This window comes from Alosa alosa, chromosome 19 (assembly GCF_017589495.1).
Source record: "Alosa alosa isolate M-15738 ecotype Scorff River chromosome 19, AALO_Geno_1.1, whole genome shotgun sequence".
Taxonomy (NCBI): domain Eukaryota; kingdom Metazoa; phylum Chordata; class Actinopteri; order Clupeiformes; family Clupeidae; genus Alosa; species Alosa alosa.
The window spans coordinates 25,680,039-25,691,760 of record NC_063207.1 but is presented as its reverse complement, the minus strand read 5'-3'; the positions used below and the strand labels follow the sequence as shown (position 1 = coordinate 25,691,760).

The following is an 11,722-nucleotide window of genomic DNA, read 5'->3' as shown; positions in this document are numbered from 1 at the left end:
TGTGTGTGGAGTGTGGTTTACAGCATAGACAGCGCTGCAAGGGACACTGAAACCCTGACGTGCTCTGAAGTCCACTGCCCCAGGCTCTCATTCACCTATACTACACTGGCTCTCAAAGGCTTGTAGGATCTTGAATCGAGGAAAGGTGGAAAAAAAAGGTAGTGTTACAAGTCAACATCACTTCTATTTTCCTAGGAATCTCCCCATTCAACTGTGTGTGACCTGAATATTTCTGACTTCTCCCATGAGAAACAGCTATGTCTCGTTTGGAAAGATGGGGGAAGAATGTTTGCAGTTCCAACGGACCCTCCTGGCTTCAGGCTTTGATCCATTTGATTTTTAATGAGAGACTTATGTTGCACTACATTTACCACAGCTGAACTCAAGTAAGGCTCCCCACCCTCATATTAGCATGTTATGGTACAGCACCCATACATCACAAAGCAATAATAGATTTAAGCATTCAGAATGTTGCTATATGATGGATATATGAATATCTGGGTTGTCTCAAGGCTGTATGAAGCTATATCTCCACAAATCATACAAACATCTAACATTCCAGTTAAAGAGTTTAAGTCAAATACAGATGATGGGCAGTGAGGTATCTTCTCTAACATGGATCTTATGACAAAACGCATTATGAGTTGACGGAGCTCCACTCTATGTGACACTCTTGGGTTTTTTTATGGATACCTCAGTCATTACCATATGAACAGAACAAACAGCCCTCTGAATGCCCAAGTCTATGATTTATGCCAAGTGAACTCCGGGAAATTTCCGTTACATTCCGGTGTTTTCTTTTTTACATGTGCTTTTATACTCTTCCATGCCTGCCTTAAATTTCCCCCCAGGGGATGAGCAAAGTTCATTGAACTCAACTCAAACTTCCTTGTTATTATTGCTAACATGCACCGGGCATAATTAGGATCCCTTACTATAAACACAATGATGCACTGCACTCTGACAACAATCCAGCTATGTGGGGAATGTGACCATGCTGTTAGCTCATCAGCTAATTCAGCTGGGGAAGAGTTATGTGCTGATATTCACGCATATCTTCTCCGATTCAGTTGCAGTGTGGGGGAAATAGTGGTACTGATTTGAAACATGAACTTCCAGTCCTTGGAGCAATGGCAAGTATGCCAGCCTTCCCAGCGATGCATAACAGCTTTTGGCCAGTGTTCCAGCTACCCCTGTGCCTTGCCTAATCTCCACATCCCGGGAGACGTTTTTAGCCATGGCACAGTAGCTTTAGCAATTAGCATATTACAGACCCAGCTGTGACCGAGAGTGAACTGCTGTCCAAGAACGTGACATAACATTTTTGGAAACCAGTTGCCTCAAAACCTTATTGATGGGTCATGTCAATCAGACATGCAAAGGACAGCCCAAGTTCAGTGGGATCAAAACAACAGTGTCCATCATGATGCATCACAATGGCAGAAGACCACAACAACAAGTAGTTATTCCAAGAGGAATTGTGTTGAAGCCAAAAAAAGGCCCCCTTGCTTTATTTTTGGAAGCCAGTGGTGTGGGTGGAACACAACATCCATGTCAATGCAGGCTGTGGGTGAGCACACATGATGGGGCACCAACTCCAACACAACCAAGTGCAGCCAGGGGCGAGTTGTGGTGGGACTTTCCATCAACAAAACAAAAGAAACTACAAATACCCACTTCCTTTATTTTTAGAAGTCATTACGCTGGGAGGAGGCCTCCTCTTCACAGCCAAGTTGCCCAGCTATTTGCTAAGCAAATCACCGGCAGTGTGCACAACTCTGGTCTGGTCCAAGCTCTCTGCAGGCGTGATGTAAAGTGAACTGGACAAGCATGGCGCTAGACAATACAAAAGCAGATCAAAGTGCTCACCGTATCTCGCATATCTTTGAGGCAGTCTAACCCTGAGCACACACATTCCTGAGAGCAAGACTCAATGAGCCAGACTGCAACCTGAGTGACTGCATGAAAGCAAGGTTATTCTCATTAAAGAGTGCATTCCAAAGATGCTCAGGTTCTGTAACAAGCAGGACCATGAATCTGGGGCACGACTAAGATCATTCATGATAGCTAAATGCATGAACTTAGATGTGAGGACACAAATATACACACAACATATCAATTCATTGATTGTTCTATAAAACTGTCATGACATTTCTCCAGATAAACAGAGCAATATCAGAGCAAAAACACTAAACTTAATTGACTAGTCACCTTTAGCCTACTCTAGGAGCCTACCTCTCTACATTTTATTGCAATAATGATTTGCTTCGTTGACATTGTCAACTAACAATATCTTTACCAAAACTATTCCCTGAATGCTGAATGATTACCCTTGTACCTTCAGTGACCATGGGCAAGTATGAATTATTAGTTAACCCTGAACGCATGTAGCCTATGAGGTAGGCTATGCAGTAACTTCAGAGGGCACAAAGATGTGCAGCTGTGGCTTTGAAAGTAGCGCACTTTTCATTTTTTGTTTACCTAGAAAAGTCAAGTCCAGTGACCGGATGTAGGCTACTCGGTGGCTGGAAAACTCCATCACTCAGGTAGAGTTTGTTTGACAGGCGTTTTGAAGGCTGTCATTTCAGATGTTGGAAATTAATAGCCTTCGAATTCAATACGTTTAATATTCGCAAGTAATAAAAACTATCTAGTCGACTCATACACTTACATGATGCTATGACAATGCAAAGACAGTAAATGTCACTGTCATTCACAAAAAGGCTACAGTACATAATACGTCAGTTATACGCGCATCTTAAAGAAAGCAAATTCACGAGTTTATGCTAAATTACGCTACGCTACTCTTCTTTACAGTCAAGAGCCCACTGCTTAAAAAAGTCAACTCAGCAATGGACAAGGTATACTGTGTATATCCGTTTATGCCTGGGAAAACCTGTCAAAACCCCATAGATTGGTTATTCCATTTGGCAACAAACTTGGCAGTATCGCTCGCCACGTTACATCAATGGAATCTTGCGAGCAAGCTGAAAATGGCTTAGAAAACAATGTGGACACTCGTTTGTTTGCACAGGGCAAGCAGGAAAGAAAAAAAACTATTGAAGAAATATTAGGTTCGCTTAACATAACCTACCGGTAATCAGGATTTTGCTCCTGATATCCAATATAAACTTTTGTTAACCAATGAAATCGGAAGTTTGAAAACAACTGCAAACTTTCAAAGACATGATCAACTTACCATCTCCGAGATACCTTGAATATGCTGTGAACTTGCTAACGCCTTCTATCCTCTAAAAAAACGAACTGTTACAGGCAATGACTGAATAGGAAAGAAGGCGCATCTGGCGTTATTGCTTCTTTTCCATTTTTTTCCTTGGGTCAGTGTTTCCAGCTTTCCCTACTGCAAGCTGATCCATCAACGGCCTCACCTCCTGCTGTATAGTCATTGGTGGAGACAGCTCATGGAGACATGCAATTGGACAAAACGGGCCTCAATCACATTCCTTAAGTTTCTTGCTGCGGATGAAATACATGCGTTCCATTCTGTACCACGTGACGTTGTGAGGTGGCTTTTGAACAGCTGTGCAACCAAGGAAGGGGGTATTTGGTGGGAATTTCTTTCAAATGTAATTACCACAAGCATTTATACTGTCGCCGGAAAAGTAATCTGAACATCTGAAACAAGGTAGAGATTTCAACAACAACAATGACAACAGCAAAACACAACTAGGCCTAATACAAATAAAGGAAATAAACAAATGTGCAGGGGAGACCGCGGGGCTGGTTGCTCACTTTTCACTCTCGGTTATTTCTCCGTCTTACCATGCGTTAAAACTTTCAAGCTTGGGATCTCAGCTAAAAAATACGTTCAGTGTCAAAAAACTATCCCTTGTTTCAAGTTATATATGATTAAAGTGGTGTTGTGCACTTGTGCCAACCTGCCCCAGGCACGGGGTTGGTTTGCACTAGTCGGGGTTGGATGGAACGCCTATTGTAGTAGTCCTTTGCCGTAGGCCTACTCCTTTTGCTTTTGTTTGAAGGGTTCATCTATCTCACTGTGCTGATGTCTTTCCCGTGTGTTTTTCTTTAGTAGACAATTCAAGACCAATTTGGTCCCTACCAATTGATTTTTTATTTATTATGTTTTTATTCAAATGCTTCCCAATGTAAAATTATGTTCAGTAATTACAATAACAAGGTTAAAACAAATAAAGATTGATAATATTTGTGTAAAATAGTTTATAGATGTCAAAAAATAGCCATAGGGAATGTATGCGCCAACCAACTCCAAAATCAGTGTGCCTAATCTGCCCCATCCACATTCGGACACTCCTCAGCACTGAAATGGTGTTAGACCACCAGCAGTCACCACAGGCTTACAAATTTCATATCAAAACCTATCTGAGCCCTTGCCTCTTTCAAGTGAAATGATTAGCCTACTTTTTCTATATCCTTACCCATCACAATGCTAGAATGTATTTAGTTGGAAGAGCGATTTCTAAGTTTCGACCCTGCAAAATCAAAAAGTTGCCCTCACCTAAAGGGTTAATGATTTTCAATTATTTTTCTTATGTGTGTGTGCGCTCCAATTAAGAAGACACTTATTTTAGCGTTAACATTTAGTGGGTGTACCTTTTAGTTGCCTAGATACTGTATTAACCATGATCCAACCTGCCCTTGATCCAACCAGCCCCGGTTTCCCCTATCTATGCAGACTTCAGAAAGTTTTTATTGACTTAACTTTTCAAACGATCTTACATTTAAAATTTCATGGCAATCTACTGATCTAATTTCCTAAAGTCCTACCACAGCTAATGAACCACCTGGCAGACAACTGTTTTGTTGATTTTGACAGTCTTATGTGATAAATGGCATGCTTTAGGTGCCCTGTGGTGTTCTCACCCTAGAGCTGATCGGTCCTGCTCTCATTTAGTCTCAGTGCGAACTGATGGTTAATTTATTATAATAAAGACTACATCTTATGCATTAACAGAATCTTAATTTTAAAGATCATGGTTTCAAATTCTCTGAAATCTGAACAACTCACACAAATTACATCCTGGATTCTACAACAAACACAGGTTTGAATATTGTAAAAACCTCCATTCCCAGGGCAGAGCCCTTCAACATTTAATACAATGTTCTGCTGCCCACTTGTGGATATAAAGCACATTGTCTCCCCATTGGTCATTGCGAATTCCACATAAAGTGGCTGAGTTTTTCTGAGGGCCCTGATCTCTTTCAGTTATAATATATCTTGTGTTTAATCCACCTCCAGCAACAGTTTGTTTAGTGTAGTGCAAATATGGAGGCAAACAGAAATCATGGCTAATAAAGTTAGCCAGTCAGATTTGTTGGTACACAAAATGGGCATGGGATGATTCAACATTCAAATACAAGTTTGTTACAAAGTAGATGTTAAAAAGGGTAAGTTTTAATAGTTTTGTCAATGTCCAGAAAATGATCCGGTATGCACACTTGTATCCATTTTGGGGGGATAAACACAACGTCAATGTTAGTTTGTGTGTGTGTGTTGCCAATGTTCAACAGTTACAACATTTGCAGTTCCAATGACTCACTTGCCACAATATAGCAATATAATTACTTCCTTTTACTACACTACAACAAAAGGATTTAACTCCCAGAGGGCTTGAGGCGATCTGAATAGAGATAAGGCACACTTATAAAACCCAAACACAGATGAGAAACACAAGAAAGCCACAAGAAAGCCAAGTACAGTTTGGGCAGGGGCCATTCTTAGAGACAATCCACAGTGTGGGCACCTGGGTCAGTTTACACACCCAGATTTAATTAGTATCTAGCAACTGGTGACATACATGTGGGATCTGAAAATAATGGTTGAGTGGAGAAGATTAAATGTTTGATAGCAGCATCCACAAAGGTATTCATTAGTTAAGTATGCAACAAAGGGGACCAGTCTGGCTGTGTCAGCTGTTAATATGCAACTCAACGATGTCAGACATCTGAACTGTTATGTGGAGAAAGGTTTCTTCCCTTGGGGAAAACATGATCTAAAAATGTATCAAAGCAATTACTAAAGCAAAGCCAGGAATATGTAAAAACTAAAAAGATTTCTTTTCACCTTTCGATTAATTGAGGTAGTGTAAAACAGACTATACCATATTGCTATTAGGACCAGCTACATGAGAACACTTTATGGTCATGTTTAAAAAAGTAATTTTCTGAGCATACACTTTAAGCTTTTGTAATCCAAGGTATTTTATCTTTCCTCTCTGAATTATTGTTATGATGAATAGTGAGAGATGGTCAGTGAGGGCAGACGGCAATCTTCACAGTACTCACGAGATCCCCACTGCCACGTTACTCTGTTAACTGTAAACATATGCATGAGTTGTCTAACATCCAACAACAATAACACCCAAAGATTTGACAAGAGCTCATTTTGCATTAGCATAAACACCATTCTCATTCAGAGAGAATTATGGAGGGCAGCTGTGTATTTATGCTGTATCACATGTGCAATCTGTGACAGCAGATTCGGAAAAACAGTGCTTTGACAGAGTAAAAAAATGGCCATTCATATATTATTCATATAACCTGTGTATGTATGTGTGTATGAAAGGTTTTAAATTCAAAATATTTCAAATATTTTGGCCAAAACATGTCTGCTTTTTTTCCAAGAGAGGCAAGGCAAGCCACAAGGCAAGCCATGAGGCATGAATGTGTTCTAACTAGCCAACACCTAATTTCCCCAACTGCTGACTCGTCCAACTGACATTAACAGCCTTCCTCTTCCTTCAGCTTCAGTCACAAAACTTTGCAAATATGACATGAAACGTAACACTCTCAAACGTAACACTCTCAAATGTAACAAATGGAATATTGTTGATATCATTAATAGCCAACAGACTGGCAAATGCAAAAATACCTTAAAATAACTTAAAGATCACACGCTAACAATTTGTAAGACTAGTAGCATGTTAGTGAAGATAGTAAATAATATGATCCCCTCCAACCTACCCAACTTTAAAAAATCTATTTAAAAGAATTATAAATATAGCATTGGCCAAATACTTCAGTCATATAATTTCAATGCCAATTTGAAAGCTCAGAAAATCTAGCTCAGAAAATAATTCCCATGGACCAAATTCTTGAGTGACTATAAACTCCATGTAAAGATGAGGATATTAAGAGTATCAGTCCACTAACTCCATTCAATAATTCTCAAGCCAAATCCAATCCAAAGAGTCAGTAGGAAAATAAATGCTTGCGGCCATTGTGTGGCCTTATCTTAAACTTTTGTTCTTCCTCTACATCCCCAACTCGGTGCCCTGATACCCCTTCAGCTTATGTGTTGCTTGGGCCTCTCCTTGGAGGGCCCATTCTCTGGGGCTGGCTTGTTGCCGAAGTTCCAGTCCACAGGGTTGAGCAGCTGCATGGTCTTTTTGTGGGTCCAGATGGGGTTGATGACCACGGTGAGCAACGCCAGGCCCGTGAAGAAGAGCAGCCGCTGGGGCAGGGCCACGTACGCGTTGAGCTCCCTCCAGTGGCTCCAGCTCACCCAGCACATGTAGTAGGTGAGCACCATGCGGCAGTGGAACATGTGGATCATCACCCACTGGTTGGCCTTCCAGAATAAGGTCCGTGCCCAACCAGCCTGAGAGAGAGAGAGATGAGAGAGAGAGAGAGAGAGAGAGATATGAGAGAGAGAGAGATATGAGAGAGAGATGAGAGAGAGAGAGAGAGAGACAAGGAGGGGGGAGAGGGAGGATATGAGATGGGGATGGGGATGGGGGATGGGGGATGGGGATGGGAGAGAGAGGAGAGAGGGGATAGAGATAGAGATAGAGAGAGAGATAGAGATAGAGATGGAGATAGAGATGGGAGAGAGAGAGAGAGAGATAGAGAGAGAGAGGAGAGAGAGAGATAGAGGAGACAGAGGAGAGACAGAGAAGAGAGAGAGAGAGAGAGACAGAGAGAGAGAGACAGAGAGAGAGAGAGACAGAGAAGAGAGAGGAGAGAGAGAGAGAGAGGAGAGAGAGACAGAGGAGAGACAGAGAAGAGAGAGGGAGAGGGAGAGAGAGAGAGAGAGAGAGAGAGAGAGAGAGAGAGAGAGAGCGAGACAGAGGAGAGACAGAGAAGAGAGAGGGAGAGAATATTTAGGCCTACCACACTGACTGTTGCACACACTTGAATGGCTTAAACACATCTCCATGTTTGAGATAGACTACTGTTGAAGTCAGCTGCAGCAGAGAGTAATTGCAGGATATGTGCTGAATGCATGTGACACTATTCAAACAGAAAATTGAGAGTTCAAAGTTAGCAATGAAACTTCAGACATTTGAGTCACTTCCTCTCAAGATTGGAGGTTAGATATAACCAGAGTTTCCTCTTTTTGAAAAAAGGAATCTAATTTTACAGTTACAATTACTAAAAACATACTGTACACAAACGTGTTTTGATTTAAAGGAACCGTATGTAGGATTTTGGCCAAAACTGGTACTACAATCACTTTCAAAATACTGTAGAGCGGTGTACACCGCAAATGTGGTAACTAGAGCAGAGCTGGCAACCCAGATGCCGAAACATTACTGACTTTGTGATTACTAGATAGGTGGAAGGTGGCGGATCAGGCTAAAACACAAATATGTAAACATCAACATCAGTTGAGGGCTACAACTTCACTTTTTTTAATGACGGTATCCTGGCCGGACTACTGTTGTCAGTGATATAAGCATTTGAAATTAGCATGATTTCCTAATGTCTAGTGACAAATCAGGGCCATTTTATGATTAATTGAATTACATTTCTTACATACGGTTCCTTTAAAAGAAAGTAACACAGGTGATGGGGTGAATCAGGATCAAATCAAGATTTGCATGCATGCATTTTAGGAAAGCAAGAGCATGCAGCACATCTTTGCATTACATAATACTTAGTCATTTAGCTGACACTTTTGTGACTTAAAGAAAGGTAACAATCAATGTACAGTGTGATTAGGACATGTTAGAGCAGCAATAAGTACTACTCGCATAGAATAAAGTGCCAATTCAAGCGTTGTGTTAAGTCAAGGGAAGAAGGGAAAGTCAGGATGGAGAAGACTGTTGTGGTAAGTGCAGTTGGTTAGTAGTGCAATGAGGAGGCGTTCTACCTTGAGGAGCATCCAGGAGATACAGGTGAAGGGTGTGCTCATCTCCAGCAGCAGGGTGACCATGGGTAGGAAGTGGCCCAGTGAATCCCACACCACGGCCCCAGCAAACCCTGACAGGGCGAAGAAGTGGTGCAATGCCAGTGGTGCATCAAAGTTGCCAAAGGCCACGCTAGAGGCGTGCAGAGCCACATTCTCAAACAGGAAGAAGCCAGTGGCCGTCAGCACGTTGAACCAGGACCAATCCTCCTGCCCACGCACCTTGTCCTCAAACAAAGCTGAGTCCTCGGTCAGGGTGCGCAGTCCCGCAACTGTGCTCTGGAGCCCGAATGCTGCCCTTGTGGCAGCCAAGTTCCAGAAAACCTTCTCTTTGGCAGGCAGTGAGCGATAGGTTGTGCAGAGGGCCGCCGACAGGAGGTGACACACAAGGAAGACAGTGAAGTAGAAACAAAACCCAAGGCCAATGACCTGCAGACGCAGGTTCCAGTTGAAGTAGTCCATGCTCACAGAGAGGCTGGGGAGGTCTGGCTGGGAGGTCATGGTGAGAGTTTTACTCTCAGAAGCTTAAGTGACTGTCTAAAATGCTTGTAACCTCTTACAGTATATCCTGAAAGACACATTTATCCAAATTAATTTACAAAGTTTAACACGAGTGATGGCAAACAAGAGGAACATGATATGGCAACATATGCCTAAAATTGCCTTTAGCGTGGTCATCAGTAATGAATTATACAGAGATAACAGCGAAAACGGAGAATTCCCTCTTGACCTGCCTTGTCATGTGGTCTTATGCCGGTCATTCAAAATAATACAATTAGCCAAAGTTTCTAACAGCGTTTAATTACATTTAAATACATCATGTGACTGATACTACGGTGAAGTGACACCACCAGGACATAATTAAATAGATCTTACGAGGCGTTGAAATGATCTACTTTGCAAAAATGTAGCCTATTGCAAAGTATGCTCAAATTGATCAAAATCAGGTAAGAAAATATCATACAACATCTTGGCTATATTCCCAACATGATAGAAAGCCCATGACTCATATCACAGCATGTAATGTGAACGTTTCAAAACAATGTTTCATAATGCGACGCTTTAGTAGGCTATAGTAGCTAAACAACAACGCGAACTATCTATCTGTCTGTTCGACATTTTCTCTCAGTGTGTTATGCAGAGAGACAGGCTACAACACAGTTCTCAGACATTCTATCGAGATGGAAAGCATGCGTTACCCACTTTATGAGGATACTCTGAAGATAAAAGCCAGCCTTCGATCGCATTCCTTGAAGAGTAGGCTAGTAGGATACAGTCTGGTTCGTTATCATATGACTTCAATTTTGATCACGTGGTATAGCATATGGGGCAATCCCGCCCCTTTCTGGATACTCTGCATGCTATTGGTTTGCAGAGTATTAGCAGAGTCTGATTTGCAATTGGGCGCGACGTTGTGTCAGTGACATGATGAAAGAATAGTGTTTAGCTCACACACCTACACCACCACCCCCCCACACACACACACACACACACACACAACGAAAATAGCCTAGAGAGAGAGGGAGGGAGAGAATGAATGAATGAAAGAAAGAAAGAAAGAATGTGGAGGAAAGCAGTAGCCTAGAAAAGGTTGTGTCCAAATGATGTGTGTACTGTAGATATATGGATTAAATAAGAACTCAAATCTGAATCTTTTTTTTCTTCCAAAAATTTAATTGCAGAAGTATTTACAACATATGACCCCAGCAATAACCAAACATAAGAGGCCAACTCATGGAAATAAGTCCAACAAATATATCAAGAGGCTAAATTATGAAAAGAGGGACAACCAAAATACTTACAAGTTATTGTCTAGTGAGCAGCATGGCATAGTCCAAATGAAAGAAAAGCCAGGTTGTAAACAGAAATAAATAGATAAATATGTTTGTGCAATAAATAGATAAAAGAAATCTGAATCAACAAATGACATTCAGTAATGTAGTACAAAAAAGCAACAAAGCAACAAATCATACATTCAATATCATTATCTTGCATGCCATCATAACAGCTTATCAAAACAACCCGAACTAGAAGTAAAATCAACAAAACCATGAGGAAGAGCAGAAAATTGTTCTGTTCAAATGAAGCAGATATCTATATATTTATTTATATATATTTCTGTACAAATAATGAATATTTGGTATTATATTCATCCTTTAATATTGATATGATATATATTTATATTTTTATATAATAATTGAAAATAGGTTTAGCTAAACAACTACATTTTATTTAGGTATCTTTTTTCCTCTAATTTCACATTCCAAGATCTGAGTGGTGTTATAATTCTATCCAAATGAGAGCTGATGATTTCTCCACATTATGTCAAACGTAAGTGTTATCTCTCTCTCTCTCTCCTTCTCTCCTCATTTTGGGGTTTTAAGGGTTTGAAGCATCAACAGAAATAACCAGGAAACAGAAGCGGTTCTAATCTAGATGTGTCACTTTAAGCACCATATGACTGCATGTCTACCCAGGTGTAAAAATGACTATGAACATTACATGGTCTTCTCAAGAGGAGGAGTGTGCCATAATGTGTCAACCAAGTTTTAAAAATAAATTCCTACTGTATGAAGTCCTATGTGAATTTAC

The 11,722-nt window shown here is 40.9% G+C and overlaps 2 protein-coding genes across 4 annotated transcripts in view; both read right to left on the bottom strand.

Moving 5' to 3' along the window:
• arhgef10 (Rho guanine nucleotide exchange factor (GEF) 10) overlaps positions 1-3,369 on the bottom strand; it is a 54,313-nt gene extending 50,944 nt beyond the window's left edge. For all 3 annotated transcript variants that reach the window (XM_048227406.1, XM_048227407.1, XM_048227408.1), the window contains exon 1: positions 3,200-3,369. The gene's annotated coding sequence lies outside the window, so the exon portion shown is untranslated. The remainder of the gene's footprint in view (positions 1-3,199) is intronic.
• Positions 3,370-5,377: 2,008 nt separating this feature from the next.
• On the bottom strand, positions 5,378-10,432 carry cln8 (CLN8 transmembrane ER and ERGIC protein). Its single transcript, XM_048227409.1, has 3 exons — positions 10,334-10,432; positions 9,095-9,698; positions 5,378-7,600 (listed from the first exon to the last, which is right to left on the bottom strand). The coding sequence occupies exons 2-3, from the start codon at positions 9,629-9,631 to the stop codon at positions 7,286-7,288; spliced, it is 852 nt and encodes a 283-aa protein (XP_048083366.1). The 5' UTR covers positions 9,632-9,698; positions 10,334-10,432; the 3' UTR covers positions 5,378-7,285.
• Positions 10,433-11,722: the final 1,290 nt, after the last annotated feature.